Genomic DNA, 15651 nt, shown 5'->3' with positions numbered 1-15651 from the left:
TTTTGTTTTGTTTTTTTTGTTTTTTTAATTTTTGCATTAAAGATCTTGGACTTGGGATCCATTAGACTGGAGGAATTTGAGAGGATTTGAAAGAAAAAAAAAGTAGAATATTAAAAAATAAAAATAAAAAGCAAATACTTGATTGGTCGAACAGAAGAGAGAAAGAAAGAAAGAGAGAGGGGTTGACATTTGATTTTCATTCTTTTTTTTTTTTTAAATCTCTCTTGTAATTTAAAACTCTAACCATGGACTTACGTTCCCCAATCTTCCCTTTTTCTTACACCTTACCTACTAAAGGAGGAAGTCTTGCTTGGTAAGTGAATGCTAACCGCAAGCTGTCAGGATATTAATTATTAGAGGTCACGCAGAAATATTCTACCAGGGGGATACACACAGCCATCTATGTCTGCCTTCTTTCTCTAAAAAGGAAATTTTAATTTTTAATTGGTTTGGTTTTCCTTATTTTGTTTCCCTCCCTCCCTCTCTCTCTCTTTCTCTCTCTTTCTCTCTCTCCTTCTCTTCCTCTTTTCTCTCTCTCTCTCTGTCTCGCTCTCTCTGTTTTTAGTTATGATGTAAAAAAAAAAATTAACGTCATTTGTGAGCTAGGTTTTCTTTATTTCCTTTCTAAAAAGTCATATTCTGTCCCAGAGGTTATCATCCAGGGGTGGGATTCAAAAATTTTAGCACCTGCTTCTCTGGCCGGTTGCTGGGTGGGCGTGGCCGTGGTAAGTGTGGCCTACTTGGTGCCGCGTGGCCAGCGTGCACCAGGGTGGGGGGACATTTTTGCCCTCCCCAAGCTCTGGAGGCTATCCTCAAGCCTCTGGGAGGGCGAAAATGGCCTCCTCTGCGCTCCGGAGCCCCTCCGGAGGCCGGAAACGGGCCTGTTTCTGTACTTCCAGTAGGCCTGTTTTTTGCCCTCCCCAGGCTCCAGAGGCTTTCTTCAAGCCTCTAGGAGGGCGAAAACAGCCTCCCCCGGGCCCTAGGGGCCCTATGGAGGCCAGACACAGGCCCGTTTCCAAACTTCCGGGAGGCCTGTTTTTTGCCCTCCCAGAGCCTCCGTGTGGGCCCTGCACTTGCCTCTCACTCAGAAAGTTGAGAGTTCAATCCTAGGGGGCGACAGGTGTTTCTCTGTCAGAATGAGCAATGAGAAAATTTCTGCTGTGAACTCCGCATAGACATCAGGAAGGGCAACCGGCCAGGAAATGCTCAGCTCTATTCAGTTGCCCTGACCTCACCTTGGAGCAAGGGATTACAGGCTCATACAAAGAAAGTTAGTTCCTGACCTGTCTACTTTGGAGGGCTGACAGAATATAGACCTGGCAAACTGGGCTACAGTTTAACCATGATTGATTCAAGCATTCAGACAATTGTTCAGTTTGAATAGAACAACAGAAACACACAAATTTGCCTGGATGGCGCCAGTAGGATTTTTGTACCATTTTGTCTAATTTCTACAACTGGATGTCTTTTTTTTTCCTGTGACAATCTATTTCTATTGCTTCTTTTTGTCTCTTTTGGTTTTTCTTACATTTTCTTAACCTCCTCTGATTTCTACCTTATAAAAAAATTATACAGAGTCACTTTTCCGTCAACATGGACCGCATGCTATTAATATTCTTTGCATGATTTAAAAACTTTTTAAAAAATTTAAAAACTTTCCGATTATATCTGGGGGAGAGAGAAAAAAAAAGACAGCGACATATGCATTTCTTTCTTTTAGGTAGATGTGATTTGAGTTCAAACTTTTTTCTTTCTTTCTTTCTTTCCCTTCCTTCCTTCCTTTCTTTTTCTTCCTTCCTTCCTTTCTTCTTTCTTTCTTTCTTCTTTCTTTCTTTCTTTCTTTCTTCCTTTCTTTATTTCTGTTTCTTACCTTGTAACTTTCTTCCTTCTTTGCCTTAGATTACAGATAGAATCCTAATGGTAAATAAGAACAAAAACACCAGAATAACAAAAATAAAAAGGGTGAATTGGTCAAGCAAGTAAATAGAGCCCAACGTCTTACACACACCACCCAATTTTTTGGGAGGGATTTGTCTTTTCTTTTTGTGGGTCCGAGAATTAAATCCTGGCAAAACATGTCTCTTTTTGGTTACAGATCTCAAATTCCAGGTCTGCAACTGGCCTCTTTAAAAAAACAGCGGGCCAGTTGGGCAACCAAATCAAAGAGAACGGAGATGCTCACGAATACGATTCGGGCAATGCAACCTCTTCCCCTCCTTCCGTTCAGACCAGCACATCCAGGTCAAAAGGCAGCCAAGAAACCAAGGATGAAGCCCCCGATGGCTTCGGCCAGGCCTTCTCTTCCGGGAAGGCCAGCAGTGTCAGCAGTCCCGATTCGGGGAATTCACTGCACAGCTACAGCTCCCAATCCAAAGGAGTGGTTTTAGAAGAGCCGAGTCCGTCTCCCCAGGATCTGTGCAAAGATCAAAAGTAAGTAATAGTTTTCTTCAGGAGGTGACGAGGATGTTAGCCATTCAGTCGTGTCTGACTCTTGGTGAGGCTCTATGACAGGCATATCAAACTCAATTTCATTGAGGGCCCCATCAGGGTTGTGTTTGACCTCAGGGAGCCTGGGTGGGCATGACCAGCTCGATGTCACTTGTATTGGGGGCACCTGTGGTGCGCCCGAGCGCTCAGCCAGCGAAAACGGGCACCTGAGCTCCGTTTTCAGCTGAAACGGCCTCCTGCAACCCTCTGCCAGCAAAAACGGAGCTCGGGAGGGCCGCCGGCAGCCCTCCCGAGCTCCATTTTCACTGGCAGAGGCACCGCGGACCAGTCCTTTGCTGTTTCCAGGGCAGCCCTGAGGGCCAGATCTAAGCATCCCGTGGGCCGGTGGTGGAATAGAATTGTTAAAGAAAGGATGCCAAAGGAGGGACAAAAATGAAATGTGAATGAGAAAACTTAAAATATTTTTTTGAATTTTATTTTAAATAATTAAATTAATGTATCCATGTACATGGAGAGAAAAACGAATCTTGTGAGTTTACCAGATGGATGGCATAGGGAAGAAAGCTGTTTCAGAATCTGGTAGTCCTGCTAGAGATACTTTGAAACCTCCTCCCAGAGGGGAGCAACAGAAACAGACAGAAAAGTGGGTGTGTGGGGTCGAAATGATGCTTCGAGCTCTAAACACATAGCACTTTTAAGCAATATCCTGAATAACAGGAAACGAGCTTCCTGTAATCTTCTCCGCTGTCCTCACCACTCTCTGTAGGGACTTTCTATGTGAGGCACTGCTGCCACCAAATGAAACAGTGACACAATTTGTTAAAACCCTCTCAAGCGTGCCTCTGTAAAAACCATCCAGGACAGAAGGAGAAAGATGTTTTTTCTCCTCTGTTTTTGAAAGCTGTGTGTCTTGTAAAAGATGTACATCCTCACAGGTCTCCGGCCATCTAGAATCACTGTCCTTTCTGGAAAACCTTCTCTTTTCAGTGGAGAGCCTTGGCCGTCTCTTCAGCCTCTCGGAAAGAAAAAGGCCAACATTGTCTTGCCACCATTTTCCAGTTCTCTACTTCAGCCATGTCTTCGAAATGTATCTCCTTCTAGCAGGTCATCTCTGGACTCTAGCCACTCTGTGGGACGCAGATCTTCACCAAGCCCGTCTTGTTGTTCCTCAAAATCAAGGTGAGTAATCTGCTGGGTAATTTGTTTATTTAATTTATTTGCACCCTGCCTTTCTTATTTTTACGAATAACTCGTGGCGGTGAACACATATCTACCTCCTCCAATTTTTCCTACCACAGCAACATTGGGACTAGAACTCGTCATCTCCTGGAGGTTGGCCCAATGTCATCCAGTTAGCTTTCATGGCTGAGATGGGACTAGAACTCACAGTCTCCAGCTTTCTAGCTTAGTGCCTTAACTACTCTAGGGAAGGATGCGGTGGCTCAGTGGCTAAGATGCTGAGCTTGTCGATCGAAAGGTCGGCAGTTCAGTGGTTCGAATCCCTAGCGCCGCGTAATGGGGTGAGCTCCCATTCCTTGTCCCAGCTTCTGCCAACCTAGCAGTTCGAAAGCAGGTAAAAAATGCAAGTAGAAAAAATAGGGACCACCTTTGGTGGGAAGGGAACAGTGTTCCATGCGCCTTTGGCATTGAGTCATGCCGGCCACATTCCCCGGAGGGAATGAGGATTTTGCAGAATCCTTCCCCTGGAGTGGGGTGGGAACGGGGATTTTGCAGTATCCTTCTCCTGGAGTGGGTTGGGAATGAGGATTTTGCAGTATCCTTCCCCTGGAGTGGGGAGGGAATGGGAATTTTGCAGTATCCTTCCCCTGGAGCGGGGAGGGAATGGAGATTTTACAGTATCCTTCCCCTGGAGCGGGGAGGGAATGGGGATTTTGCAGTATCCTTCCCCTGGAGCGGGGAGGGAATGGAGATTTTGCAGTATCCTTCCCCTGGAGCGGGGAGGGAATGGGGATTTTGCAGTATCCTTCCCCTGGAGTGGGGTGGGAATGGATTTTGCAGTATCCTTCCCCTGCCATGCCCACCAAGCCACGCCCACCAAGCCACACCACGCCCACCAAGCCACGCCCACAGAACCGGTAGTAAAAAAAAAATTGGATTTCACCACTGGAAAAAACATACCACCACCATCATTGGCAGGGCCTGTAGATAAACAGGGAGCAGCAAAGCCCTCCTTCCCTCACATGGATGATGTTATTTAGTCAGGTAATGAAATGCCTGCAAACAAAAACAACAACCAATCTCAGAGACTCGCAATTCAACCTGTGTTGTATGCATTTATTGCCTTCAATTGTAAAAATTCTTTCCAGAATTTCTTCCCCAGTTGCAAAAACTGCTTACGTTCTAACCTCTCGCTGCCTTTGGGGTTCTCCCTGTAAAATCAGAAGCGTTTCTTTTTCTCGGCCATCCGCAAACGGCTAAACCTGTTGTGCACATCACAGTAAACCAGATTTGCCAAGAATTTTGAATAACCTGGCAGAAACAAGCACGTTTATATAAGCATAATCCTACAAAGGGGCTTTTAAGTCACAGTTTGGTGACCAAGAAGTAATGGTCTGATTTGCATATAATGTGGGTGGATTTGCATATCTACTAAACCAGAAGTAAACAAACCATGCAGCCATTTAATGCAATGTGTGAATCTGCTTTCGGTCTCATCATTTTAGCTCATCAAAGCAGGAAAGAAGGAAGGAAGGAAGAAAGGAAGGAAGGATATTCCATGGAGAGGAAGAAAGAAGGAAAGGAGGGAGGGAGGGCTAAAAGAGGGAGGGAGGGAGGGAGGGAAGAAGAGAGGGAGGATGTAACTAAGGAAGGAAAGAAGGAAGGAAGGAAGGAAGGAAGGAAGGAAGGAAGGAAGATATTCCATGGAGAGGAAGAAAGAAGGAAAGGAGGGAGGGAGGGCTAAAAGAGGGAGGGAGGGAGGGAAGAAGAGAGGGAGGATGTAACTAAGGAAGGAAGGAAGGAAGGAAAGAATTCCATGGAGAGGAAGGAAGGAAGGAAGGAAGGAAGGTATTCCATGGAGAGGAAAGAAGAAGGAAAGGAGGGAGGGAGGGAAGAAGAGAGGGAGGGTGTAATGTAGGAAGGAAGGAAGGAAGGAAGGTATTCCATTGAGAGGAAGGAAGAAGGAAAGGAGGGAGGGAGGGAAGAAGAGAGAGAGGGTGTAACGCAGGAAGGAAGGAAGGAAGGAAGGAAGGAAGGAAGGAAGGTATTCCATGGAGAGGAAGGAAGAAGGAAAGGAGGGAGGGAGGGAAGAAGAGAGGGAGGGTGTAATGCAGGAAGGAAGGAAGGAAGGAAGGTATTCCATAGAGAGGAAGGAAGAAGGAAAGGAGGGAGGGAGGGCTAAAAGAGGAAGGGAGGGAGGGAGGGAAGAAGAGAGGGAGGGTGTAACGAAGGAAGGAAGGAAGGAAGGAAGGAAGGAAGGAAGGAAGGAATTCCATGGAGAGGAAGGAAGGTGGAAGGGAGGGAGGGGGGAGGGAAGGAAGGAAGGAAGGTATTCCATGGAGAGGAAGGAAGAAGGAAAGGCAGGAGGGAGGGCTAAGAGAGGAAGGAAGGGAGGGAGAGAGGGAAGAAGAGAGGGAGAGTGTAACGCAGGAAGAAAGGAAAGGACCAGTCTGGACCAGAAGCAAATCCCTGCTTTTCTCCATACTCTCTTAAACCCCTCTTCTCTTCTCAGACTCTCTTCCCGTTCTCCCAGTTACTCCCCTAAGTCCTGCAAGAGAGCGACTGGAGGCAGGAATTCAAGATCCCGACGCAGCCCCAGCTATTCTCAATATAAGCCTGGCCGGTAGGTCTAAACATCCCTGACCCCCACCCTACCCCCCCGGCTGGAAATCCACCCAGTGCCCTGGGATCTACCTTGCAGAATTCAACCCTGGATTATTGTAAACTGAAGGGGAATCCCATTCAGAGGATGCCCTAAGCAAAAAGACTGTCTCGCGTAGCCACAAAACTCTGGGGCTCCATTGTGGTCGTAAATTGAGGATGACCTGTCATTCAGCCAAGTATACAAACCACATTTTTAGAGTTAGATCTGCACAATCTGGGTTCAGCAATCTTGGTTCCCAACCCCGTCATCAAGACGGCGCTTAACCTTCCTGGAAATGTCTTTTCTCAGAGGTCGTGAACAAGATCACAGTTACGGCTCCAGTGGGAAGGAGTCCCACCGGCATCAGGGCCGTCACCGCCGCAAACAATGCTATTCCCCCATGAGGAAGCGTCGGAGAGATTCTCCCAGCCACTTGGAAGCCCGGCGGATAACCAGGTGAGGGGGGGGGTGTCTTTTGTCTCTATCCCTATGAGCCGCGGTGGCGCAGTGGTTAGAGCGCAGGACTGCAGGCTGCTTCTGCTGACTGCCGGTGCCTGCAATTTGGCAGTTCGAATCTCACCAGGCTCAAGGTTGACTCAGCCTTCCGTCCTTTAGAGGTGGTTAAAATGAGGACCCAGATTGTTAGGGGCAATAGGCTGATTCTGTAAACCGCTTAGAGAGGGCTGGGAAGCCCTGTGAAGCAGTCTATAAATCTAAATCTATTGTTATCTCTCTCTCTCTTTATCTATCTATCTATCTATCTATCTTTCATCTTTCTATTTACTGTTTACCTGTCATCCATCCATCCATCCATCCATCTATCTATCTACTATCTACTACCTATTTTCCTTTTTTTTAAAATAGTTTTTATTGAACATTTTCCAACTTTAAAAAACACAAATAAAAAAGGAAAAAAGAAAAAGAAAATACAAATACAAATACAAACAAGTAAAAAACACAAACAATACAACAGTGTAATATAATTTTACAGGAGGGAAGGAAATGGAAAATAGAAGGGAAGGGAAGGGAAGGGAAGGGAAGGGAAGGGAAGGAAAGGAAAGGAAAGGAAAGGAAAGGAAAAGAGGAAAGAAAAGAAAAAGAAAAGAAAAAAGAAAGGAAAGAGAGAGAAGGAAAGGAAGAAGAAAGGGAGGAAAGAAAAAGAAAAAAGAAAAGAAAGGGAGGGAAGGGAAGGGAAGGAAAGGAAAGGAAAGAAGGAAAGGAGAGGAAAGGAAAGGAAAGGAAAGGAAAGGAAAGGAAAGGAAAGGAAAGGAAAGGAAAGGAAAGGAAAAGATAACCCATAAATCACAACTTCAATCTTTTCCCTTGTTTTCAGCAAAACCAAGACAGCAGGAACATCTGGGGTGTGTTGTGTTTCCTATTTGTAAAGAAAGGATAGAAAGGGAACAGTGGACATAAATCTCACGCCTCTCTCCCCCTCCCTCTCGATTTTCCCTCTCCAGTGCCCGAAAGCGCCCCATCCCTTACTATAGACCGAGTCCTTCCTCCTCCTCCTCTCCCGGCAGTTCGAGCGTTTACTCCTCAGGATACAGCTGTCTCGGTTACTCTCCAACCCGGAGCCGCAGTTACTCCAGCGATAGGACCAGCTGCAGCCGGAGTTGGAGTAGTTACGCCAAGAGCAGCCGAAGCCGGAGTAGCGGAGGGAGAAGCCGTCCGCGAAGTAGTAGCCGAAGCAGCAGCAGCAGCAGCAGCCACAGTTCTGCCTCGGTGGGCAGCTATGACAGTTTGCGGCGTTCGTAGCCGCCCTGCGTTGTGGATTGCAATCATCTGCCTCTACTCCAACCCACCCAAAGGGACAACCTTCTCCAGATGATCCTCCATCCATCAAGTTCTTGGAATCATGTAGCCTACCATGGCCCTGGGGTAGGGGGGAACGTCTAAATGGAAGACCTCCCCTTTCCAATGTCATGCGGTCCCCGTTGTAGACATTTTTCTGGCCCTCACTCTGCTTGTGGTTGCGTTTCCACCACACGCCGGCCTTCGGTTTGTGGAAAGGGACCCACCCAAAGGGACAATCTTCTCCAGATGATCCTCCATCCATCAAGTTCTTGGAATCATGTAGCCTATCATTGCCTGGGGTAGGGGCAAAGTCTGAAAGGAAGACCTCCCTTTCCAATGTCATGTGGTCCCCGTCTTCTGGCCCTCACTCTGGTTGTGGTCGCGTTTCCACCAAACTCTCGGTCTGCGGCTTCGCTTCTTTTTGCGTCAACGGAACCTCTTTGGGTGGGGGTGGCATGGAACAATGTAGGGCCAAGCGAGAAATACTATTGATTTTTTGGGGAGTGGGGTGGCAAGCTCATTGGGTCAATGGAGGAGACCACCGAGAAGATGTCTCTGGTTCTTCTACAGAAATGGAAAGGTGGAAACCTCTCAACTTCTCCTTCATGCTAGGAAGGATGTCCTTCCGTGCAAGCCCCAGAATGTCTGAGCCATACGGGATATATGTCATCCGTTCCCTTCCCACCTGCCTCCCACCGACTAGCTCTCTACAGGTAGTCCTCAACTTACAACAGTTTGTTCAGTGACTGTTACGACGGTATTGGAAAAAAGTGACTTACGACCATTTTTTCACACTTACAACCATTTGTGATCCAAATTCGGTTACTTGGCCACTGGTTCATATTTATGACGGTTGCAGCATCCCGGGGTCATGTGATTCCCTTTTGCGACCTTCTGACAATAGGGAAGCCAGATTCCCTTAACAACCATGTCACTAAGTGAACAACTTGCAGAGTTTCCCTGAACGGTTGCGGGAAGAAGGGCAAAACTCACGTAACCACTGTCTCACTTAGCGATGGATATTTGGACCCATTGGGGGTTGTAAGTCGAGGACTACCTACCTATATTTCAAGGCCAGAGGGCCAAATAAATACATACCTTACCACCTTCTCCCAACGAGTCAAGCCACCGAGGTCTAGCCCACCCACCCCAAAAGGAGGACCTTACTTAGAGGGGCTACTCCAGGGACACCTAACAATCCCTCTCTTTGCTCTGTCAATTCAGCTTTGTTTTCTATTCCGTTATTTATTCATTATTTATTAGCTCGACCATTCTGTTGGAATGAGCAGAAAATGGTGGCACTGCCATTATCGATTTTTAATTTATTGCATTTTTGCTTTTTGTTTTAGTATTGTTATGTTGTTATCAGGGTTCCAAGGAACACCCTCAATGAAAGAAAACTCCGAGGCTTGAAGTTCCTCAAAGTTCCATTTTATTAAGAGATGTCATATTGGCACGTCTGGAAAAAAACCGAATCTGAAAGTTTCCAGGTTTTCCCCACCCAAAAGAAAGTCCAAGTCCCTGCCAATCACCCACATGTCCATCATGTGGTCCAATCTCCAACTGGAGATGCTTCCCAGTCACACCCCTCCAGGTGCAGGGCAAGATGTCCTTGACTTTCTGAGAAAGGAATGTTATTATATATCATCGGGATGCGGTGGCTCACTGGCTAAGACGCTGAGCTTATCGATCGAAAGGTTCGGCAGTTCGGCGGTTCGAATCCCCAGCGCCGCGTAACAGGGTGAGCTCCCGTGACTTGTCCCGGCTTCTGCCAACCTAGCAGTTCGAAAGCAGCTAAAAAATGCAAGTAGAAAAATAGGGACCACCTTTGGCGGGAAGGTCACAGTGTTCCGTGCGCCTTTGGCGTTGAGTCATGCCGACCACATGATCACGGAGACGTCTTCGGACAGCACTGGCTCTTCGGCTTTGAAACGGAGATGAGCACACCGCCCCCTAGAGTCGGGAACAGCTAGCACATATGCGTGAGGGGAACCTTTATCTATATCACCCATGCTCCACACAATTCCCCCCTCCCAGTTTCCCACAGTAATAAACCTGGCAGGCCTGAAGATCCAATGAAAAAGATGGCGGACGCCAAGCCTGACAGAAAGATTTGGAGGTTTGGTTGGCTTGGAGACCCACAAGTTACGTTTCAGCCTACCGATCTCTTCAGCTGCTTTGAGCAGCTGCTTCTCGCCATCTAACGCAAAGAAGAAAAACCCGGCTTAATGGTAGTGCCCGCTAAGCCAACTTCCAAACCTGGTTGGTTTTTTCTCCTCAAAGAAACAGACACAATGTCTCGGTGATCAGGGCTATTCTCCTCTTTGTTTTGTTCTGTTTTTGTTCTGTTCTGTTTTAAATAATTGGAGCCATAAAGCAGCTAAGAAGAAGAGATCGAATAAAATACACCTACAGGTATTCCTTGACTTAACAACGTGAAAAAAAAACATCACTGAAAAAAGTGACTTCTTGTGACTGTTTTTTATCCTTACAACCATTACAGCATCCAGGGGGAGGAGTCAAACAGGGAATTAGTCCGCGATCATTACACCGGCAAGGTGTGATCCTCAATCAATCACTCGGAATAGAAGCTGGAAGGGACTTTGGAGGTCATCTTGTCCCTGCTCAAGCAGGAGACCCTAAACCACCACAGGTGGCACATGGAGCCATATCTGTGGGCATGTGAGCATTGCCCTAGCTCAGCTCCAGCACTCATGCGCGTGCCGGCCACCTGATTTTTGGCCCTTCCGGACCCACCAGAAGTCAAGAAATGGGCTGTTTACGGCCTCCAGAGGGCCTCCGTGCGGGTGGGGAAGGCAGTTTGCATCCTCCCCAGGCTTCTAGAAAGCCTCTGGAGCCTGGGGAGGGCGAAAAACGGGCCTACTGGGCCCACCGTGCCATCGCATGCCAAAAGCGGGGGGAGCGCAGAGGGGTCACGCACACAGGTGTGTGTGGGGGGGGGTTGCATTGAATTATGCGTGTGAGCATGCACGTATGCAAACCCCCCATACTCCCCCCACTTTTGGCATGTAACGGCAAAAAGTTAGCCATCACTGCCCGAAACCATTTCAGACAAGTGGTTGTCCAGTCTCTTCTTTAAAAATCTCCAGTATTGAGACACCCCACAACTCCTTGTGGCAAGCTGTTCCACTGGTTAATTGTCCTCACTGTTAGGAAGTTTCTCCTTTATTCCCCCTTGAATGCCACTGAACTACCTATATCTTTCTGGCTCTAGACTAGATAAGATACTTATCTAGATAAGATATTTACAGTATTTTACCTAGTCTGGCTCAGATTCAAACTACCAATCTAGAAATATTCCTACCACAATGGGAACCAGATTTTTCATTGCTAAACAAGGCAGTGGTTATATCGGAGTTGTGCCCAATTGTACAATCTTTTTTGTTACGATTCTTAAGCAACCTACTGCCATTGTTCAGCGAATCATCTGGCCATTAGCAAACCTGCCTCCCCACCCCACCCCACCCCCATGCGTTGACTTTGCTTGGCGGAAGCCACCTGAGAAAGTCACGGGGGACTTGACAATCGTGGCAAGAAAGGTTGCAAAACTCACTTTCCTCACTCAAGTGAGGAAAGGAAAAGAGAAAAGAAAGGGAGGGAAGGGAAGGGAAGGAAAGGGAGAGAAGGAATGGAAGAAAGGGAGGAAAGAAAAAGAAAAAAGAAAGGAAAGAAAAGGGAGAGAAGAAAAGGAAAGGAAGAAGAAAGGGAGGAAAGAAAAAAGAGAAAGGAAAGGAAAGGAAACAGGCTCACCTTCCAGCACATTCTAGAAGCGTCTCATTGTTTGGCATACTGTACAATCCCACGATGAGTTCATTCATTTCAATGAATGAGCAAGGACTGAATGAGGGCAGCGACCGCACTTCCTGTTTTGCCTTCGTCCTTGGCAACCGAGCGGCTGGAAAACAAAGGTTTCCCCCGACCTTCCGATTTTAAATGCTACCTTGGATCTCTCTGTATTCTTTGATCTTCCCACCGGAGTTCATGTAACACGTGCAAAGGAGCCAATAAAAAAAAAAAGAAAGAAACCAAAAAAGGAAAAGAAAAAGAAAACACACAACAACACCTGCATATTTCATTGCTGTGATGTGGTTTTCCCTTCCCAGAAATTCACAGGCCCGGATCTTTGCATAATCTGTCCGACCTGGAATAATTTGTGCTTCCCATGAGAATTCTGGGTTGGGTTTGTTCGACGATCCGCAAGTTGGTTTTTTTGGTTGTCCACAATATTCTCAGTAGCCTTCTCCATCACTGAAAGTTGAAAGGTGTCCACCCTCTTTCTATCCTATGTTTATTTTTATCTTGTTTTTAGGGTACAGCGTACAATGTCAGGGAAATCTACACATACTAGACCAGGGGCGTCGAACTCAAGGCCCGTGGGCTGGATGTGGCCTACAGGGGTCCTTAGATCTGGCCCGCAGGGCTCCCCTGGAAACAGCAAAGGACCGGCCAGCAGTGCCTCTGCCAGCAAAAATTGAGCTTGGGACACTGGTTGGATTCAGCCGGTTCAGGCCGGTTCGAGAAAACCGGTTGTTAAATTGCTGGCTGCTCCGCTCCTCCCCTCCCCTTCCAGCAGTCCCCACACGCCCTGTCTTGGATCCCAGGTAAATGCAGGGAGGCCTACTAGGCCCAAAACCGAGAACGGGGTGGAGGCACCCAGAGGTGGGTTTCAGCAGGTTCTGACCAGTTCTGGAGAACCGGTAGTGGAAATTTTGAGTAGTTCGGAGAACCAGTAGTAAAAATTCTGACTGGCCCTGCCCACATCTATTCTCTGCCTCCCGAGTCCCAGTTGATCAGGAGGAAATGGGGATTTTGCAGTAACCTTCCACTGGATTGGGGAGGGAATGGAGAATTTACAGTATCCTTTCCCTGCCACACCCACCAAGCCACACCCACAGAACCAGTAGTAAAAAAATTTGAAACCCACCACTGGTGACGCCCCCCCACCGCAGCCCATTTTTGCTCCCAGGGGGGTGCAGGAGGCCGAATGCTGCCTGTCACTTCCCCAGGTCACGCCCACCCTGGCCACACCCACCCAGCCAATCATTAGGGCAGAGAACCAGTTGTTAAATTATTTTAATCCCACCACTTGCTCGGGAGGGCCACCGGCGGCCCTCTCAAGCTCCGTTTTCACTGGCAGAGGGTTATAGGAAGCCGTTGCTCGGGAGCCCGTTTTTGCTGGCAGAGCGCTCGGGCCACCACAGGCGCCCCCAACACGAGTGACGTCAAGCTGACCATGCCCCCTCTGCCCCCCCCTCCAAGGTCAAACACAACCCTGATGCGGCTCTCAATGAAATTGAGTTTGATACTCCTGTACTCAGCACCCAATCCAATCCTGACCGCCTAGATTGCAAATTCATTCTGTTCGGCACGCTATGGTTCCGGAAACCCTAACCTTAACCCTAACCCTTGCCAAAAAACCTGTAGGGATCAGTACAGGGTGTCACTAGACGTCAATGTTGACTTGAAAGATCTTCAAAAAATACGTTCCTGCGAGATGAAACTCGCTAGTGTTCTAGTCGGAAACGGTCTCTTTTTTTCCCCAGCTTCATTTTATGTCTTTTAAAAGTTCTTGGTGACAGAGAACTTAGCTGACCTCAGCTGCAGTGGTGGTATTCCGACAGTTCTATCTGGTTCGGGCGAATTGGTAGCGGCAGCTGAGGGAGGCTCCACTCACCCGCCCGGATGTCATCACATCCCGTTTTTGACGCTCTGCCCTGCGCTCACATTTGCGAACTGGTAGCAAAGGTAAGTGTCTACCCGCCCCTGCTCGGCTGATTTCGGAAAAACTAAATGTTGTCAAATTCGGTTCGTTCTTGGATGAGAGTCATCAGAAAGTCCCAGGGCTGTAGATCAAGCCACCGAGGTCGAAAAACATCTTCAAGAATTGGCAGACTTTACCGAAGGAATCCGATGAGGTCATCCGCGTAATCCATCAGATTCAAATTCTGCTCGAGCGAATCTTTATTTTTTAAAAGGGTCTAATGAAATGGATTTTTTGGGGAGAAAAGGAGGTCAATGCAAAAGATATTAACTGGGACTCGGTATCCTTCCCTGCATTTCAAACAGTGGAATTTAAAAAAATAATAATAAAAGAAAATAAAATTAAGGCACCTTTGAGATCTGCAGGCAGGCGGAAGAATCTGCATTCCAGTAAGCCATTTAAGCTGCAAAGTAAAATTGGAGAGGAACAAATTTATTACGGCTTAATCCTAGATGGGTCCAGGTAGATATTGGCGGTGAGCATATCTGATTAACTCGAAAGGAATGAAATGGTCTGTGGAAAGTGTTGTGGGAAGCGGATGTTCCCATTTGAAATGTGTTATTATTTTCGTCAACGGGTAGCGCTCTGATTAAATACAATAAACCTAATTCTGAATAATTAATAGCTATAAGTTCCACGGAAGCTTACGGAAGTCTACTCAGAAAGGTGACAAGTGGAAGTGACTGGAGCTTTAATAAGATAAAAGAACAGCAATTTTGGACGGTAATAATGAAGAAGGGGAGGGAGGGACAGGAGGGTAGGGGGAGGAAGGAAGGATGGAAAGAAAGGGAAAGGAAAGGGAGGGAGGGAGGGAAGGAAGGAGGAAGGAAGGGAGAGGGAGGGAGGGAAAGGGAGGAAGGAAGGAAGGAAGGAAGGAAAGCAGGGAGGATAGAAGGGAAGGAGGGGGAGAGAGAGGGAAGGAGGAAGAACGAAAGGGAGGGAGGACAGAAGAATGGAAAGAAGAAAGGAAAAGGAAGAAAGGAAAGGGAGGAGGGAGGGAAGGAGGAAGGAAGGAAGAGAGAGAGGGGGGAAGGGAGGAAAATGGAGGATGGAAGGGAGGGAGGGGGAAAGAGAGGAAAGGAGGAAGAAAGGGAGGGAGGAAGGAGGAAGGAAGGAAAGAAAGGGGGAGAGAGGAAGGGAGGGAGAGAGGGAGGGAGGGGGAGAAGAGGGGGAGGAAGGAAGGATTAAGAGATAGAAAGAAAAATTGAAAGAGATAAAGAAAAATATAAGAGGGGGGGAGGAAGGAAGGAAGGAAGGAAGGAAATCTCTGAAGACATACGAGCCATTGATTTTGATCCATACCAATTCTTTTGTGTCGGAAGTACACAAAAGGATTTGCCAGGTGATACCACCACCATTGCACGAGGCACATCCAGTTGGGGGTACCTTCCATGTCCCTGTGAAGTTGCCCACCAAAGTATTAGCCTTTAATCCACCTGTGGTTGCCTTGCATTCAAACTGCTGAGTCAGCAAAAGCTGGAGCATGTGGCGGGAACTCACCCCGCCCCACAGCAGCAACGGGGTCTCGAACACGAGATTGTCAATCGTCAGCCCAGCGTGTTCTAACCTTGTGAGCCGCTGCGAGCCCCCCCGTTTTTGATCCATTAACGCTAGGGATTTTTTGCCTCTTCGTAGAACAGACTAACTGGAGAAGGAAGTCCGCAGTTGAGAAAGAAAGGGAAACTTTTAAGGATCCAATGCTTCCCTTCGCTCTATCCAAAAGTAACCGTCAAGCACTGGATGAGATATCCGAAGAGGGAGAAAGGTTTACTCTTCGCACTATATGGATCCCAATTCACAT

General features: G+C 47.4%; 1 protein-coding gene across 1 annotated transcript in view; it reads left to right on the top strand.

Annotated features, from left to right (window-relative positions):
- The window catches only part of SRRM4 (serine/arginine repetitive matrix 4), a 95093-nt gene extending 84550 nt beyond the window's left edge, over positions 1 to 10543 (top strand). The window contains exons 9-13 of the mRNA XM_087880548.1: positions 2096 to 2430; positions 3436 to 3627; positions 6140 to 6250; positions 6581 to 6727; positions 7732 to 10543. Coding sequence (XP_087736674.1) covers positions 2096 to 2430; positions 3436 to 3627; positions 6140 to 6250; positions 6581 to 6727; positions 7732 to 8029 — 1083 coding nt within the window. The 3' untranslated portion in view covers positions 8030 to 10543. The remainder of the gene's footprint in view (positions 1 to 2095; positions 2431 to 3435; positions 3628 to 6139; positions 6251 to 6580; positions 6728 to 7731) is intronic.
- Positions 10544 to 15651: the final 5108 nt, after the last annotated feature.

Source organism: Pantherophis guttatus, chromosome 17 (assembly GCF_059756535.1).
Source record: "Pantherophis guttatus breed Tessera chromosome 17, ASM5975653v1, whole genome shotgun sequence".
In the NCBI taxonomy this organism is placed as follows: Eukaryota; Metazoa; Chordata; class Lepidosauria; order Squamata; family Colubridae; genus Pantherophis; species Pantherophis guttatus.
Note: the sequence above shows the minus strand (reverse complement) of the source record. Positions and strands in the feature narration are given on the sequence as shown.